This window comes from Tursiops truncatus, chromosome 5, assembly GCF_011762595.2.
Source record: "Tursiops truncatus isolate mTurTru1 chromosome 5, mTurTru1.mat.Y, whole genome shotgun sequence".
Taxonomy (NCBI): domain Eukaryota; kingdom Metazoa; phylum Chordata; class Mammalia; order Artiodactyla; family Delphinidae; genus Tursiops; species Tursiops truncatus.
Genome location: NC_047038.1, coordinates 75,467,890 through 75,487,758, shown reverse-complemented (window position 1 = coordinate 75,487,758; position 19,869 = coordinate 75,467,890). Strand labels below are relative to the sequence as shown.

Sequence of the window (19,869 nt, the reverse complement as noted above, 5' to 3'; positions counted from 1 at the left end):
ATGCAGAAACAGCAGTAATGATCCAGTGAGCTCTAGCTCAGGAGGTTATAATCTCTGTGAATTAGTAAAAATCATGAGAAGGGCTGTGGACTTCTACTAGCTGTGGAACTGTCATGTATTTCAAGCTAATTATGCCTGGATTTCAGAGGGTTTAAAGGAGTTCGGGAAGACATTTGGTATACGCAAAATTTTATTAGAATTTTTCTGAGGAAAGATTTTGTAGCTTCCATTGGATTCTCCAAAGGTGTTTATCCTAACTCCCCTCTCCCCCTCCAAAAGCTAAGAACCACTGCCTTAGTAGTGCATTTCTCTCTTTTCAGAATATTGACTTTATGTAAGGAGTCACAGTTTTGGTTTCTATATCAGTCTGATCTCATATACTTTGTAGCTTCTAGAAATTTCCTCAGAATTCCTCTGTTGTGATTCCTGTGTTTCTGTTTCTTCTGTCATTTTTAATGGGGTTTTGTGGCAAACAAGATATAAATGTATGGATTTAATTTGCCCCTTTTGAAACAGGAGTCTTCCAAACCAGAGTGATTTTTTTAAAAAATAAATTTATTTATTTTAGGCTGCATTGGGTCTTTGTTGCTGTGCACAGGCTTTCTCTAGTTGCAGCGAGTGGGGGCTGCTCTTTGTTGCGGTGCATGGGCTTCTCATTGCAGTGACTTTTCTTGTTGCGGAGCACAGGCTCTAGGCGCATGGGCTTCAGTAGTTGCGGCACACCGGCTCAGCAATTGTGGCTCATGGGCTTAGTTGCTCCGCAGCATGTGGGATTTTCCCGGACCAGAGATCGAACCCGTGTCCCCTGCATTGGCAGGTGGATTCTTAGCCAGTGCTCCACCAGGGAAGCCCCAGAGTGATGGGGCTTATCACAGTGACATATACCTGATGTCACTCTTCTATCCTCAGGATGAAATCCCAACTACAAAGCCTAGCATGTAAGGTCCTTTATGATCTTTTGTTACTGTCTACTCCCCTTGCATGTTATACTCCTCTAATATTTAGTTATGTATGGTTCCATGTTGCCATACCTATGGGAATTTGTACATATATTCATTCCACAAATATTTATTGAGTGCCTTCTAAATGCCAATGTCAGGCATTATATCAGTACTAGTCGCTTGGGATACAATTAACAACAAAAAGACAACCTAGTGTACTCATGGAATGTATTTTCTAGTTGGGAGAGAGAGGCAATAAACAAATATATACCATGTTTGGTGGTAATAAATTCTACGAAGAAAAGTAAGGAAAGGTAAGAGGGATTGAGGACAGAGTGCAAGGAGTTACTGAAGCTCAAAGAGAAACGTGCCCAAGGAAATCTTTTCATTCCCATTCTACTGCTATTTTCACTGTACCACAGTGCTGGGTTAACAACCCCACCCCAAGTATTTGAGGTTGTGAGGAGTTAAATGCAAAAGGCACCATTAAAAGTAAGCGTTTCCACTGGCTTTCCAAGGACTGCTGGGCTGAAGATGGCAGGGAGAAATTGTGGATGTTCTATGGCCTGTCATGTTTTATTTAAGTCACATTATGCTGACTCTGCCCTTTTTTCCTGTTTTTAGAAATTAAATCAGCTGAAGGGAATATCAAATTCAAGGTAATTTTCATGGAATAAACTCTACTCATTCTATAGTCAGCCAAATAGATTTTTACATAATGCATTCATGTGCTAGGATATACTTTACATATATTGACTCATTTAACTCTCAGTCACCTTGAGGTGGGTAGTATTAGTCCCACTTTACACACGAGGAAATTGAGGCACAAAAAATTTAAGTTACTTGTTGGAGGTCACATCTTCTTTCAACTGGACTACAGTAGCTTCTTAACTAATCTCCTTGCTTCTCCTCTAATCCACACAACAGCCAGAGAATACTTTAAAACCTGTTGAATACATCACGTCAGCCCCTGCTCAAACTTACCAATGGTTTTTCCTGACACACTTCAGTGTGGTCTGTAGGCCCTAAGTTATCTAGCCTTTGCTTACATCAATATCTCCTTCCACTCTTACCCTTGCTCACAGAGCTCCAGCAATAGTAGCATGTTTGCAGGTTCTCAAAAAGGCAAAGCTATTTTACTTTCTGTTCTTTTAGTCTGGGAAACTATTTCCCCATATCTTTGCATGGCTTCCTCTTTTACATCATTGCCCTGCTCTCCTTAAAAACCTTCCTCTTACCCCATCACTGTCCTCTCACCTTGGCTATTCTTCATGTGCACTTATACTTCCCTGAATCTATCTGATTTATCTTTTATGATTTGTTATCCCCAATAAAATGTAAATTTTGTGAGGGCAAGGGCCTTGTCTCTGTTCAGTGTTGCTTTCCTAGGGCCTAGAATAAAATAAGGCAAAACATGTATTTCACACATGGATGAATGAATAAAGCTTCACACAAGAGCTTATCCTTGCCTTTTATTTGGCTGCTTTGTTTTAAATTTCAGGAGGCATTAAAGCAATTCTAAGTGTGGCTTTAAGATATAAAGTTTAAGTACAGCGTTATTCAGACACAATTTTTCTTCCTCTATTTAACTATAAGCCCACAGAAAGTATAAACACCCAAAGATGGCAAACCAGGTAGGTTTGTGTAAATTACTTTTTATAACACTTAAAATACTTTCAAACAAGTATTTACTCTAGCATTGATGAACTATACTACTGAGGGTTATATGTACTCTATTAAGAAACTAATAATGACCATTGATAAAGGTCAGTCCTATCTATGAGTCTCAATCAGTTTGAAATTTTTATGTACTGCACAGAAACAGGTGGAGCTTTTGCTAGGTAGGGACAGAAGAGTTGAAATAGCAGCCAATGACTATTCAGAGACTATGAAGCCCAAGTTCAAAGATGTTAAAATTAAATCTTTTTAATTGTTCTTGTGATCTAACTTTAGAAAATAAAGCAGTACATGATTTTTATAATTCCCCCATTTCTAACAGACAGCTAGGCATTAGCACATCAGAGCATAAGACAATGTAAGGGAAATAAACTGTAGAATTACATTTTCTCCTCTTTGGGAGCTTACAATCCAACAGAGAAAGTACTTGTAGCCATTGTAGCTGGAAGGTTTATCAGGGAAAGTTTCATGGAGAAAGCGAAGATGAAGCTCTAGTAACTTAACAAGTAGATTTTAATGACAAATGAGAACATTCTAAGAACTAAACGTACAGATATGCAACAGTCTGAAAAAGAGGAAAGCAAGTTCCCTTGATGGGTTACAACAGCAATTCTTAACCTACAGACTATGGATAGGCTTCAAGGAACCCAGGAACAAATGGAACCTGTTAGTAAACATACTGTGCAATTTTCTAGGGAGAGGGTCAACAGCATTCATATTTTCAAAGGAGTCTATGTTGCAAAAGAAATTTATTTAAGAGTTTTTGTTGTAAGTCCTTGGACAATCAACCTCAAAAAGGTTGGGTTAAGAAGGAAGACCTAGGGCTTCCCTGGTGGCGCAGTGGTTGAGAGTCCCCCTGCCGATGCAGGGGACACGGGTTCGTGCCCCGGTCCGGGAAGATCCCACATGCCGCGGAGTGGCTGGGCCCACGAGCCATGGCCGCTGAGCCTCCGCGTCCGGAGCCTGTGCTCCGCAACAGGAGAGGCCACAACAGTGAGAGGTCCGCGTACCACAAAAAAAAAAAGACCTAGATCAGGCTAATACAGAATTTGACCCTTGCTTGAGGTTTATGTACAGTGGATGGGTAAACAGGGTAAATTCAAGACCTGGTGATGAGTTAGAAATGAAAGGTCAGAGAAAAACATCAAGGATAAAATTAATTTGGGACAGTGAGTGCAGCCAGATATAGGCTTGGTGGAAGATGAGTTAAGTTTAGACCATTCAGACAGAAATGGACAGCTGAAAATACAAGTCTACAGACATTCACTGTAAAGAATTAAAATTATCCTACCATTATTTGTAAACAATGAACTCAATAGTAGGAAACATCAATACTTAAGGGAAAGAGTAAAATATGAGGAATGATTAAGATTGAGGTTGGAACAACTTGGTGTATAGCCCAAGAAAGGAAGTTAGGTCAGTCATACCGCACAGAGATCAGGTGAAGGAAGTGATGAGATGCCAGCTTGCTAACAGTTGAGAGGGAAGTGAAAAAGCATAGACCGGGTAGGCCAGTGTCAAGATTTCATCTTGATTTGTCAAGGTTTCATAGCAGAGATTCTTAACATTTTGGGGGGGGACACATCTTTTTGGTAAAAATTGATTGCCCCCTTCTCATAGAAGTGAACATATACATAAAATTTTACATGTAAGCTTAAGGGGTTCATAGACACCTGGATTAAAGTTTCATGATCTATAAAATCCTCAAGGCTGCATAATGTAACACTGATATTTCCAAATATGGTTTATAGACTCATGATGAACTATCATACCTCTCAGTAACAAATGCTCCTTTAGAAGTGCATTTTGCTGGGTATATTAGACTTAATACTATTACAAGAAAGAAACTAGTTATGGGTATTAACTGGGAGATTCCAATTTTTGAAAATGATGGTAGGTTGGGGATTGTTAGTCTGGCTAAAATATGTGTTATCAGAATTAAAAGAATTTTATGACCTACAGAGCCAAGTAAGATTTACTAACTCATTTGCAATGGCAAAGGTGACTCTACTTCTTTTCCATGGGAAATTGCCCTGACACTTAACAGAGAAGTTCTCAGAAGTCTCTCCATGGTTTCCACGGTGCCCCTTCACCTTAATTCATGTCTTTCTTACCCCCAGAGTCAATCTCAGCTTTTCTTAAAAAAGGCAATATCAAACCCAAACATCATCTCTAGCTATAGCTAGAGATAAATACAACATCATTTTCTGACATACTGACTGCAAATAAAAAACCATGCCCTAGAGTTTTGTAAAGATCGTAATGTGAAAGAGGACTATATTGCTCTTAACCACCCTAAGGTACAACCATTTTAAGTTTCTAAAACTTACGGACTCAGATGTAGGAAGTAGTAACTTTAGAGCTCTATAATAGAACATTATTATCATTTAAGAAATATATTTAATTATACTGCCTACCTAACTGACCATATGTGGGTAAGAGATTAATTTTAAATGTATACTAATTTCACTACTTATAAAGAAATACTAATAAATATGTACATTTATTCTACTAATTCATGAATCTAGAGAGGCATTCATTCACTTTTAAATTTTGTTTTCTCTGATTGATTTAAAATCTTTTCGTCTTGCTTGATTTCTTTTTTCTGCAGCTAAACTAGAAATTTATAGTTTTTCTCCTAAACAATGCAATGATGTTCTTTCTTATAAATTGCCCTCTCTGATTTTCTTGTCAGCCTGCTTCAAGGAAATCCAGGTGTTCAATACACTTGCTCGCAGTTTGGCCCAAATCAAATGGTTGTTTAATCCAAATATCTGAGCAGCAAACTGAGCTGATCCTTCTGGAGAAAGTATGGTTGAACAGCCAAGACCTATTCATAAAAGAAAAGACAGAAAATTGAGCTGTAAATTAATAATGAAAATACCACTTACCCACTATTTTATACTCTCAGAAGCCCTGCTAGCCACAGACAATACAGCTACAATATTATCATTGTCTGAAGTAAGATCTGTAGAAGGAGTTTCCATCTTTACTCTTTAGAGTGATAAAGTGATTATAAGATGATAAGTAACATTTATCAGCCAGGAACAGATATTTTATATACAACTATCACTCTTCTCACTGAATCCACTTGCAAAGAAATTTACCTTTTTTCAAAGTTCTTTTCACATACATTATACCTTTAAATCCCTGGTGAAACGCAATAGAAATAAAACAAGGAATGAGGTAGAATCATCTGTTCTTAGACAAACCTGAGGTATGTTAATTATTTTGGTAATTTTCTAGTTATTCCTTTTGTTTTTGCACTTGAATTATTCTAACATTTTTAAGCAGTGGAAAAGTCAAATCCATAAAATAATTTTAAGAAATATTATAAATAAATTCAATAGTAATAAGATCTAAAAGACAGTAGACTAGAAAGTAACTTCCTCGGGGACCACAGGTTTGCTCAGGCAGTTTCTCGAGGTGGTACTATTATGTCTGTGTCATTAGAGTCAAGGACTAAATAGGTTATAGATCCAAAAGATCCAATTTCCCTAAATACTCTTGGAATTCATCAGGCTCTTTGACTCTCACTCTCCCCAATAAGAACAGACTAAAATATAAATCACAAGATTTAATTTGTATTAATAAATCAATTTACACAGCTCTGCTACTTACTATATAACCAACATCAGCCAAATTAATTTTAGTGTCCTTATCTGTAACATGGGGATGATAACTAGTAGCTACCTTATGTGAGGATTCAGTGAGTTAATACAGATAAAGTGCTTGGAGCAGTGCCTGACACATAGTAAATACTCAATGAATGTCAACCATTAGTAGTAGTAGTAGTAGTAGTAATAAACTAGGTAGAGCATTCCACTCTAACAACTGAAGTACCTGTGCCTACTGCCCATGACTCACTTTCTGATGTCAAAAAAACCTAATTAGCAAAAAATTAAGTTGCCTGGTGAGCATGCCATAAGAGCAAGAGGAACGAAGTTTTCAGGATCTTACACAGGCCACTGTGAAAACACTCCTCAAAAGATTCTCCCCAATTCTAATGATCAGAATCTAAAAATATTCTAGGTTCTGTCTCTCCCTGGATATTACTAGGTAAAAACTGCCACATATTTGCTCAAAATTCCTTTTTCTAAGCTCCATGGATAATAGTATCTATACTATTCCTCTGGCATAAATTTGGGTATAGTTTCATCTATAGTTATAGATTTTTAACTTGGGAAGTTGATATAATCAGATCAGTCTCGCTAAAGATAGATTGGTCACAAGATGTATGTATCTCTGAAACCTATAAAAACAACAGTAAAGGGAATAAAGAAAATAAACATACACAAACAAAGAGATAACAGCAATAACATTTTGGCAAAGGGAGTACTAACTAACTTAGCAGACCAAGAAAATTTAATCCTAACTAGAAGCAGGGAAAGATGAGAAGCAGCCTGACATTACAGAACCCACTCAAAGGTTGAGGAACTGGTGACACCAGATACCTTTTAGGGGAGGAATCAGGTTGAAAATGGGGCTAAAAAGAAGAAGACTGAGTGAAAGTCAAGAAGAAGTAAGGCCATCAGATCCTCCTCCCCACTCTATGTACCTGAACAATGGCCCCTTCTGCACCATGGCAGAGTTTTAAATTCTTCTGGAGGCAAAACAGACTTTAGTCCAGACTTCTGTGCCAACCGGGCAGAGGTGAAGTAAGGAATGCCACAGTGAAAACATGGGATTAAGTTTGCACATGTTAACAAACTCAGGCAGGAGACTGAGACTAAAAATGTTCTCTGGGTAATTCTGGCCAACACATGAGAAAAGATCAAAGACACTGATGTGAGGGGTTATTCAAAGAATGACCCTACAAGATCACTCACAGTGGAGGCCACTTTTGACAAGCCCTACCCACTTGCAGAGCTTCCAATTGGTTTTTTATGACACTTAAAAAAAATTATATTTATTTATTTGGCTGTACCAGGTCTTAGTTACAGCACACAGGATCTTCATTGCAGGATGTGGGATCTTTTAGTTGCGGCATGCATGTGGGATCTAGTTCCCTGACCAGGGATGGAACCCGTGCCCCCTGCATTGGGAGCGTGAAGTCTTAGCCACTGGACCACCAGGGAACTCCCTCCAATTGGTTTTTACAGTGCCATTCTTAAACAAGAGAAAACAGCCAAGGCTTATTAGCAAACAGCTATGGAAAGGAACTAATATGAAAGGAACAATAATAAGCTCAGAGAGATAAAGGAGGTTATTGCAAAGATTAAACAAGAAAAGGATGTTTGGGGAGGTGGTAGGGGGAGACCAGAGAACAAAAAAGAGCTGTAAGAAATTCAAAATACCACATTCAAAATGAAAAGCTCAATAGATGAGCTGAAATGTAAAAGATGGGTTGAAATGTAAAATTGAAGAGATCTTCCAGAAAGTATGGCAACAAGAATAAGAAAACAGGGACTTCCCTGGTGGTGCAGTGGGTAAGACTCCATGCTCCCAATGCAGGGGGCCCGGGTTCGATTCCTGGTTGGGGAACCAGATCCCACATGCATGCTGCAACTAAGAGTCCACATGTCACAATGAAGTTCCTGCGTGCTGCAACTACGAAGTCTGCATGCCACAACTAAGACCCAGCAGAGCCAAAAATAAAATAAATATTAAAAAAAGAAAGAATAAGAAAACAAAATAGAAATCAAGGCGGTGAAAAGTAAATCCAAAAATGAAAGAAGAAAGAAAATGGAGGCGGAAGGAAATTATTAAGTAATTCAAGAAAATTTCCCAGGACTAAATAATCAAAGTTCCAGATTAAAAGAGCCCACTACAAGCCCAGGATGAAAACAGACTCACCAAGACGCATCTTCGTGAAATTTAAGAATAATGGATTGATAAAAGATCCAAGAAGTTTCCAGAAAGAAACAAAATTCATAAATGACCTAGAACCAGAATGGTGGAAGGGCCCTGGAGTTCTCAATAACTCTGGAAGCTAGAAGACAGCGGAGTAATAACCTCAAAATTCTGACAGGGCTTCCCTTCCTGCCTGCCAATGCAGGGAACACAGGTTCGAGCCCTGGTCCAGGAAGATCCCACATGCCACGGAGCAACTAAGCTCATGCACCACAACTACTGAGCCTGCACTCTAAAGCCTGCAAGCCACAACTACTGAGGCTGCCCACCACAACTATTGAAGCCCGCACGCCTACAGCCCAAGCTCCGCAACAAGAGAAGCCATCGCAATGAGAAGCCCGCACACTGCAATGAAGAGTAGTCCCTGCTCACTGCAACTAGAGAAAGCCTACAAGCAGCAACAAAGACCCAATGCAGCCAAAAATAAATAAAATAAATAAATTTAAAAAAGAAAAAATTCTGGCAGAAAATAGTTTTCAACCTCGAATTCTATTCCTAAATTATCAAATCAGACTGAGCTGCAATAAAAACGTTTTAGGTATACAAGGTCTCAAAAAGTCTATCTTCTGTACCCTTTCCTCAGAAAGTTCACTAGAATGCTCTCCAACAAAAAGTAAACCAAGAAGGTAAAGATATGGGACCTAGGAAACAGGAGATCCAAGACTAGAGAAAGGCAAAATGAATGTCCAGGATGCTGTAGAGAGAGATCCTAAGACGAGCAGTGCAGCAGGCCTAGAGAGAAGCCAGTCCATATGGGAACATGTCAGAGGGCACACTTACTTAACACATATCAAGAGCAGATTTACACTTACACGACTGTGAGAAAAATATGAGGTATATTAAGTGATAAGCAAATCGACTCTTACTGAAACAGTACTGACACTCAGGCCTTATAGATCAGATCATTATCTTGGACCATGATGAGCACACAACAATATTGTTATTTTATGAGATCCTGCTCAGCCAGCCAACTGATGAAACTTCCTTGGTTTTAATTATTCTAATACCTAAGTTTTAAATATTTTATTTCCTCTACAGAAGTAACAATCACATTTACAAAAAACAAAACAAAACAAACAACAAAATACCATGAATGATGTATTCTTGGGTGGGGAAAAAAACAAAACCCAAAACCAAATATGAACTTGATCTAACTACAGATTTTACCACCACTTTACAGAAAATAGGGGATGGAAGAGCATGTTAAACAACACCCAGGAATGTAATCAGCTAAGTCCAGAATGCGGAAAATTCTATAGGAGAAATGAAAGAGGAAGAAAAAAAAAGAAGATTAAAAGAGACTTTAGGGCTTCCCTGGTGGCGCAGTGGTTGGGAGTCCGCCTGCCGATGCAGGGGACACGGCTTTGTGTCCCGGTCCGGAAGGATCCCACATGCCGCGGAGCGGCTGGGCCCGTGAGCCATGGCCACTGAGCCTGCGCGTCCGGAGCCTGTGCTCCGCAACGGGAGAGGCCACAACAGTAAGAGGCCCGCGTACCACAAAAAAACCCCCCAAAAAACAAAAACAGAACAACTAAAAAAGAGACTTTAGAGATATATCAACTAAATGCAATATAAGGGCTATGTTGGATCTTAATTTGAATAAACTGTAAAAACAAATGAGACAACTGGAAAAATGAACACTAGTTGGAAAGTAGATTTTAAGAAATTACCATTAATTTTCCTTAGGTGTGAATATGGTATCATTATGATTTTAAAACTAGAGTCTTTATCATTTAGAAAGACATACGTAAATATTGAAGTATAAAATGCCATAATTTCTCAGATCTGCTTTAAATAATCCAGCAGGAGAGGGCTATAGATGCAACAAGATGTTAATTTCTGAAGCTGGGTAATGGGTATGTGAGATTTCATAATGTTATTCTCTCTATTACAGTGCATAGTTGAAACTTTTTAATAAACGTTTTTTAAAAATTCAATTATCTTACCACTGGGTAATCGAAGAGAAGACCACACATCCTGAGCTCCCCAGTCTGGAGTGAGGGGAGGACAGCTGATAACTGGATATGCTGTGTTACCAGACATCACTGGTCCTAAACCATTGCTTCTGCCTGCCACTGCCACAAATACAGTAGGAATGCCATCCCCTAGGCAAATTACAAGTTTATAATTAGGCTAAGCACTCAAGAGGTTTAAAGATAGGTTAAAAAAAAAAAAGGGTCCATGTGTAGTAACTCCTTGAGTTCTTTAACAGTAGTCTCCAGAAAAAGCACTATATTGACACTATTATTAAATATATATTCAAAATATAAGGTTCACTCTGCCACTTACTGTATATCAAGTAATGAAGTAGCAAGAAGAAGTTTGGCCATCTTTGAGATCTGTAGTATAAAGGAGGTATAACACCAGGGCGTGAGTGAGGGAATGGTTCAAAGGCCCCTTCCACTATTGCTACTTTGGCTCGCTGAAGCAAAGAATGACACCACCTGAAGCGGCATCTGTCCTGGTGTCTTTCAACCAACAGGGTATGGGAGATACAATTAATAGAGACTAGAGGTTTAGTGACACTTTTTTTTTAATTTTTCTATTTTATCTTTTTCTATACAGCAGGTCCTTATTTAGTCATCAATTTTATATACATCAGTGTATACATGTCAATCCCAATCGCCCAATTTATCACACCCCCACCCCCACCCCCGGCGGGTTTCCCCCCTTGGTGGCCATATGTTTGTTCTCTACATCTGTGTCTCGATTTCTGCCCTGCAAACCGGTTCATCTGTACCATTTTTCTAGGTTCCACATATATGTGTTTAGTGACATTTCTTGAAATAAGAGTTGAGGAACTGAATTCAATAATATAGTACTGAAATATTTAAGACCCTTCAATATATTTTTAAACATACCTCATAAATATTTTATTCTTTCATAAATTCATAAGTTATTCCTTTGTTTCCTACAACAGTGATTCCTAACTTAGAATCTAAAATTTTACATTTGCATTTTTCTGGAGAAAGAGATCTGGCTTTTATTAGCTTATCAAAGAGGTCTGAGACCTTCCCACCCACCCCCTGAAAAAAAAACCCTCCAAAATTCAGTAAATATGCTCCTATAGCAACTACCTTCAGAAGGAATACTCAACCAATATTTTTTCCAGTTGAGAAACATTCCAATCTACAGGGCTCCATATTTTAGATGCTATCCCATCAAGACATTTCTTTTATATACTAAATTCTGAAATTATTCCTTAATTTTATGTTTGACTGCCTCCCAGGAAAGGCTGACCCTTAAAGATACTTGAGAGGATCTGCTGCTTCAACCCTAGGCCCTCCTTCTGTAATTGACATGGGGCCTATCTTCTGTTGGAGCATATTAGAAACGATGCTTGAGGGGATTAGATAAAGACTAATTCTAGTCTTCATTTTCCTCCCATGCTTGCATTTTCAGTTCTTTCTCCCTGGTCCATTCTGTTTTATAAGCTCCTAGAGCACCTTAAAACTTTTGGAGGTAAACATCATGAAAGCCTAGAATATCACATTTTTTCCCTTGGAATGTGGTGAAACTATTTTTCAGCATTATTAGTCTAAATATAAAATTTGGGGCAAAATCAGGAGAACTTCCTGAAATGCTCCAGTTAGTCTACATTTACCTTCATACTCAGCTTTAATCCTCAGAGTTTCATCTGGTCCTTTATGGGCAGATGTTACCCTAAGTTCACAGGGAATGCCAAAATTTCCGCAAGCCTTCTTAATTTTTTCACAGTGACTAAGATCAGAGGTTGAGCCCATCAGTACTACAACCCTGCACTGACTTTCTGGTTTCAGAAGCAACTGGAAAAGAAAAACATGAATATGAAAAAGAAGGCAAAGACAAAAATGAATAAATATAGGAATGAGTACTGTAAGAATAGTCAGTTTACAGAGCTATAGCTTATAGTAAAATTACAACCTGCCACAATATTTCCTTTAATAGACCAAATTTAAGACAGACAGCAGAACAAAATGATAGAGGATTTATTTTTCAAAATAACCTCTCTATATAAAGGAAAGTGGTCTTCATAACTAAGACCTAATGAGTAAGATTTTTAATCAGATAAATTGTTTACTATTGTAATAAAAAGCAAGGATAAATACTCAAACCTTTTAATTAATATTCAGGAAGCTACAATATAAAATATGTCATTGAAGATTTTTAGTACATTCTGTTCAATGGGGGTTTTAAGGTATAATCAGCCATAATAGAAGTCATATTATAAATCTTTTTAAGTTAGTTGCTTGGAATTCAAAATGCATGTTCCTATGGAAATGATGTTCTAAAAAGTAGTTACTACCCTTGGATAACCATAAACCCCATTCAATTTCCATGGAATTATACTAATAATAATACCATAAATTTTAGAGTGACATTTTAATGTCACATGGAGTTCCAATTCTAAACTCTTGCTAGTAGAACTCTGAGTAGCAGTGGAGAGGTGGGTAGGAAATGTAAGGCTTCTCCTATAGGGGGCAGGGAGGAAAGGATTCCAGGTTTCCCCAACAGGATTTGGGAGATGAGGACTGGCCAGTTTCATAGCAGGGAGTTCCAGTATGCCAGTGAGGATAGTTTAGCTGGTACATTTTTTAAAGGTGCTCCTTTCTTTAAAGTCACTGGAAAAAAGAAAAGCACTGCACCCTCTCATTTTTTTTTTTCTTTTTGAAGCAAGATTTTCTTGGAGAAAAACATACAATACAATACTGATTTATTACAAAAGGTTTACCTCTACTCTTTCTGCAACCCACTCAAAATTTTTCTTTACCATCTGCAGCCCTTCAGGAGTTACTTCCTTGAGGTCACGATACGACTAGAAAATAAGATAGGAAGTTTAGAATACAACTACTAGATGTGCAAGAACTCCCCCTACTCCTTCCCCCAAAAAACACCCGCAACTAGATCTAGTAAGCAGAGATGACTGATGTGAGCCACCATTATAGAGACTCACTACCTCTCACCCAATTCCCAGACCTAAGTCAGTTCAAAGAGCCAGAATTTTCTGATAGAAAAGAAGACTGGGTAAAGTATTCCATTAGTAATATTCTTCCTATCTGAAATTATTTGGTTTCTGAGTTTTGGGTACAGATTATGAAGAGTTTGCATAGCAAAGGATATATCTGAAAATGAATGTGAGTCAACAAATTGATTTCCGAATTAGACTAGAGAAACTTCAGATAGTGATGTATACTTGTATTTTCATTTGAGTTACTACACTAGCAACTACAATTAGCTGCCCTGACAATTCTTACATATTAAGTATAGAGAGGGTCTTGCCCTAATTTTGTTTTTCATAGGAAAGAGCAGATATGGAGCCTGATAAGATCTGCAAGACCCGAGTTCCAGATCTGCCACTAACTCTTGTAACTGTGAAGATATCTATCATCTTAGAGCCTTAGGTTTCAATTAGCCAAACAAGGATAATACTTACTCTGCGTGAGAGTCTATTAAAATAATAAATGAGAAATCTGCTTCATAAATGTAAAGTATCACTCCTATCTTTTTTTCCATGATATATGAAACATAAGAGATATTTATCTTTAAAAATAAATAGCAATCAACAACTCAGGTTCATATCATAAGTAACAATAACTGACTTTTCTTTTCCTCCCATCATCCCTTTCTCCTCTATCCCAGCCTGATCTTGCAAAGGATTAAAGAAAACCTGAAGCATTACCTACCTGTTTGTCTTTTTGTTGGCTTCGATCTCCTGATGGCCAGAGTCTCCAGGAATCATTATCAATAACATCAGCAAGAACAATTTCTTTGGTGGTTACATCAACACCAAATTCAATCTAGAAATAGCACATCACCAAAGAGTTTTTCAAAATTACTACTAAAGACATTTCTCGGTTATAACCTTTACTTTCAAAACTCCATTTCATTTGTACCTTCATATCAACCAGTGTACAGTTCTGGGGCAACCAGGATTTCTCCAGTATTTCAAAAATAGCCTGTGTAGCATGACTCATGATATCCACTTCAGTTTGGCCTATAACAAGTCCAGCAAAGCAAAAATTTGCAGCAATTAGCTGTTCCTCAGACCACTGCGGATCATTATTAGCATCATCCTGAGAAAAAAGTATAGAAGTACAATTAAATACAAACATTTTGAACTTTTTCAGATAAACTGAAGTCCTTTTTCCCTTGAGCACGATAAATTCCTCAGAAATATTCATTTTCTTTAAATATTTGATGTTTGTTTAAAATACCCTTTAATTCACAGCAATCATTTTAAACTCTTCTATCTTCAATAGCTACTTTAAAATTCAAAATTTTGGGGTAACTTATTCTATGTCATAAAGTATTTGTAAAGAACTTGCTTTCCATATATAAATAATTTAAATACAAGTTTGTGATTTTTATCTTTCCTTAATCAGAGGCAACAGAGATGGTAAGAAGGCCAAAACACATTTTAGTCCCCAAAATCTTTCCAGAGTGCAACTTTCATAATCCCCTGACCTTATTTTTGATAAGAATTCATACAAGACTATAAGTCCACAGTGACATTACTTGATAATTCAAGAGACTTCGTGCAAAGTAAAGAGATGTGTGAAAAAATAAAATACTTTCATTTTATTCTAAGTAGTGTCCCAACTGAACATGAAATTTTTCTTTTATGGATTCTTGATTTGTATAATTATAAGACAATGCTTTAAGCTGTGCAGTTCACTGAATAAAAGTGCAACAGCAGGGAATTCCCTGGTGGTCCAGTGGTTAGGACTCCGTGCTTTTACGGCCAAAGGCCTAGGTTCAACCCCAGGTTGGAGAACTAAGATCCCACAAGTTGCACAGCGCAGCCCATAAAAAAATAAATAAAAAAATAAAATAAAAAGCAACAGTAACAGTGCTTCTGAAATAGAAGAAATATACTTAACAGCATAAACAAAGATGAAAAGAAAAAAGCAGTTTCAATAAAGAAAACCAATACAAATTCATGACCGTGATTCCTACATCCTTTATTGTATGTTTTTGATTATAAGAAACATTGAGAATAACAGTTTTTCTGTATTAGACTATAAAAAGATCCCTTGGGAGTTCCCTGGTGCACAGTGGTTAGGATTCCAGGCTTTCACTACTGTGGCCTAGGTCCAATCCCTGGTTGGGGAATTGAGATCCTACAAGCCACACAGTGTGGCCAAAAAAAAAAAATAATATAAAAAGGTCCCCTTATTAGCCTTTACCTCAAACTCTTCAATAATAGATTTAAAAATTTACTAAATTGTTACTTTTCTCTTCTTCCTAATAACTGCTAATTGTACTTTTTATTTATTTTTTAACATCTTTATTGGAGTGTAATTGCTTTATATTGTTGTGTTAATTTCTGCTGTATAACAAAGTGAATCAGCTATACGTATACATATATCCCCATATCCCTTCCCTCTTGCGTCTCTATCCCACCCCTCTAGGTGGTCACAAAGCACCGAGCTGATCTCCCTATACTATGAGGCAGCTTCCCACCAGCTATCTATTTTACGTTCAGTAGTGTATATATGTCAATACCACTCTCTCACTTCGACCCAGCTTACCCTTCCCTGTCCCCATGTCCTCAAGTCCAATCTCTACATCTGTGTCTTTTTTCCTGTCATGCCCCTAGGTTCTTCAGGACTTTTTCTTTTCTTTTTTTTTTTAAGATTCCATATATAGGTGTAAGCATACAGTATTTGTTCTTCTCTTTCTGACTTACTTCACTCTGTATGACAGTCTCTAGGTCCATCCACCTTGCTACAAATAACTCAATTTCGTTTCTTTTTATGGCTGAGTAATATTCTATTGTATATATGTGCCACATCTTCTTTATCCATTCATCTGTTGCTGCACACTTAGATTGCTTCCATGTCCTGGATATTGTAAATAGCGCTACAGTGTATATTGTGGTACATGTCCCTTTTTGAATTATGGTTTCCTCAGGGTATATGCCCAGTAGTGGGATTGCTGGGTCATATGGTAGTTCTATTTGTAGTTTTTTAAGGAACCTCCATACTGTTCTCCATACTGGCTGTATCAATTTACAATCCCACCAACAGTGCAAGAGGGTTCCCTTTTCTCAACACCCTCACCAGCATTTATTGTTTCTAGATTTTTTTTAATGATGGCCATTCTGACTGGTGTGAGGTAATACCTCATTGTAGTTTTGATTTGCATTTCTCTAATGGTTAGTGATGATGAACATCCTTTCATGTGTTTGTTGGCAATCTGTATATCTTCTTTGGAGAAATGTCTATTTAGGTCTTCTGCCCATTTTTGGATTGGGTTGATGTTTTTTGATATTGAGCTGCATGAGTTGCTTGTATAATTTGGAGATTAATCCTTTGTCAGTTGCTCTGTTTGCAAATATTTTCTCCCATTCTGAGGGTTGTCTTTTCATCTTGTTTATGTTTTCCTTGGCTGTGCAAAAGCTTTTAAGTTTCATTAGGTCCCATCTGTTAATTTTTGTTTTTATTTCCATTACTCTAGGAGGTGGGTAAAAAAGGATCTTGCTGTGATTTATGTCATAGAGTGATCTGCCTATGTTTTCCTTTAAGAGTTTTATAGTGTCTGGCCCTACATTTAGCTCTTTAATCCATTTTGAGTTTATTTTTGTGTATGGTGTTAGGGAGTGTTCTAATTTCATTCCTTTACATGTAGTTGTCCAGTTTTCCCAGCAGCACTTACTGAAGAGGTTGTCTTTTCTCCATTGTATACTCTTACCTCCTTTATCAAAGATATGATGACCATAAGTGCATGGGTTTATCTCTGGGCTTTCTATCCTGTTCCATTGATCTATATTTGTTTTTGTGCCAGTACCATACTGTCTTATTACTGTACCTTTGTAGTATAGCCTAAAGTCAGGGAGCCTGATGCCTCCAGCTGTTTTTCTTTCACAAGATTGCTTTGGCTATTCAGGGTCTTTTGTGTTTCCATACAAATTGTGAATTTTTTGGTTCTAGTTCTGTGAAAAATGCCAGTGGTAGTTTGATAGGGATTGCATTGAATCTGTAGATTGCTTTGGGTAGTAGAGTCATTTTCACAATGTTGATTCTTCCAATCCAAGAACATGGTATATCTCTCCATCTGTTTGTATCATCTTTAACTTCTTTCAAGTGTCTTATAGTTTTCTGTATACAGGACTTTTGTGTCCTGAGTTAGGTTTATTCTTAGGCATTTTATTCTTTTTGTTGCAATGGTAAATGGGAGTGTTTCCTTAATTTCTCTTTCAGATTTTTCATCATCAGTGTATACAAATGCAAGAGATTTCTGAGCATTAATTTTGTATCCTGTAACATTACCAAATTCATTGATTAGCTCTAGTAGTTTTCTGGTAGCATCTTTATGATTCTCTATGTATACTACCATGTCATCTACAGTGACAGTTTTACTTCTTCTTTTCCGATTTGGATTCCTTTTATTTTTCTTCGCTGATTGCTGTGGCTAAAACTTCCAAAATTATGTTGAATAACAGTGGTGAGAGTGGGCAACTTTGTATTGTTCCTGATCTTAGTGGAAAAGGCTTCAGTTTTTCATCACTGAGAACAATGTTTATTGTGGGTTGGTCATATATGGCCTTTATTATGTTGAGGTAAGTTCCCTCTATGCCTACTTTCTGGAGAGTTTTTATCATAAATGGGTGTTGAATTTTGTCAAAAACTTTTTCTGCATCTATTGAGATCATCACATAGTTTTCATCCTTCAATTTGTTAATATGGTGTATCACATTGATTGATTTGCATATATTGAAGAACCCTTGCATTCCTGGGATAAACCCCACTTGATCATGGTGTATAATCCTTTTAATGTGCTGTTGGATTTTGTTTGCTAGTATTTTGTTGAGGATTTTTGCATCTATGTTCATCAGTGATATTGGCCCATAGTTTTCTTTTTTTGTGACATCTTTGTCTGGTTTTGGTATCAAGGTGATGGTAGCCTTGCAGAATGAGTTTGGGAGTGTTCCTCCCTCTGCTATATTTAGGAAGAGTTTGAGAAGGATAGGTGTAGCTCTTCTCTAAATGTTTGATAGAATTCACCTGTGAAGACATCTGGTCCTGGGCTTTTGTTTGTTGGAAGATTTTTAACCACAGTCACAATTTCAGTGTCTGTGATTGGTCCGTTTATATTTTCTATTTCTTTCTGGTTCAGTCTTGGAAGGTTGTGTTTTTCTAAGAATTTCTCCATTTCTTCCAGATTGTCCATTTTGTGCATATAGTTGCTTGTAGTAATCTCTCATGATCCTTTGTATTTCTGCAGTGTCAGTTGTTAGTTCTCCTTTTTCATTTCTAATTCTGTTGATTTGAGTCTTCTTTTTTTTTTTTTGATGAGTCTGGCTAAAGGTTTATCAATTTTGTTTATCTTCTCAAAGAACCAGCTTTTAGTTTTATTGATCTTTGCTATCATTTTCTCCATTTCTTTTCATTTATTTCTGATCTGATCTTTATGATTTCTTTCCTTCTGCTCACTTTGGGTTTTTTTTGGTTCTTCTTTCTCTAATTGCTTTATGTGTAAGGTTAGGTTGTTTATTTGAGATATTTCTTGTTTCTTGAGGTAGGATTGTATTGCTATAAACTTCCCTCTTAGAACTGCTTTTGCTGCATCCCATAGGTTTTGGGTTGTCGTGTTTTCATTGTCATTTGTTTCTAGGTATTTTTTGATTTCCTCTTTGATTTCTTCAGTGAACTCTTGGCTATTTAGTAGTGTATTTTTTAGCCTCCATGTGCTTGTATTTTTTTACAATTTTTTTCCTGTAATTGATATCCAGTCTCAGCATTGTAGTTGGAAAAGATACTTGATATGATTTCAATTTTCTTAAACTTACTTGATTTGTGACCCAAGATATCATCTATCCTGGAGAATGTTCCATCAGCACTTGAGAAGAAAGTGTATTCTGTTGTTTTTGGATGGAATGTCCTGTAAATATCAATTAAGTCCATCCTGTTTAATGTGTCATTTAAAGCATGTGTTTCCTCACTTATTTTCATTTTGGTTGACCTGTCCGTTGGTGAAAGTGGGGTGTTAAAAGTCCCCTACTATTATTGTGTTACTGTCGATTTTCCCTTTTATGGCTGTTACCATTTGCCTCATGTATTGAGATGCTCTTATGCTGGGTGCATAAATATTTACAATTGTTATATCTTCTTCTTGGATTGATCCCTTGATCATTCTGTAGTGTCCTTCTTTGTCTCTTGTAATGGTCTTTATTTTAAAGGCTATTTTTGTCTGATATGAGATTTGCTACTCTAGATTTCTTTTGATTTCCATTTGCATGGAATATCTTTTTCCATCCCCTCACTTTCAGTCTGTATGTGTCCATAGGTCTGAAGTGGGTCTCTTGTAGAGAGCATAAATACGGGTCTTGTTTTTGTATCCATTCAGTCAGTCTATGTCTTTTGGTTGGAGCATTTAATCCATTTACTTTTAAGGTAATTATAGATATGTATGTTCC

At 37.1% G+C, this 19,869-nt stretch overlaps 1 protein-coding gene across 2 annotated transcripts in view; it reads right to left on the bottom strand.

The window, feature by feature from the left end:
• Nucleotides 1-2,399: 2,399 nt before the first annotated feature.
• The window catches only part of PAICS (phosphoribosylaminoimidazole carboxylase and phosphoribosylaminoimidazolesuccinocarboxamide synthase), a 51,430-nt gene continuing 33,960 nt past the window's right edge, over nt 2,400-19,869 (bottom strand). For both annotated transcript variants that reach the window (XM_073805297.1, XM_033857071.2), the window contains 6 exons: nt 14,345-14,524; nt 14,135-14,248; nt 13,183-13,266; nt 12,076-12,256; nt 10,418-10,576; nt 2,400-5,448 (listed from right to left, as the gene is read on the bottom strand). In XM_073805297.1, the coding sequence (XP_073661398.1) occupies nt 5,282-5,448; nt 10,418-10,576; nt 12,076-12,256; nt 13,183-13,266; nt 14,135-14,248; nt 14,345-14,524 (885 nt within the window). In that variant the 3' untranslated portion in view covers nt 2,400-5,281. The remainder of the gene's footprint in view (nt 5,449-10,417; nt 10,577-12,075; nt 12,257-13,182; nt 13,267-14,134; nt 14,249-14,344; nt 14,525-19,869) is intronic.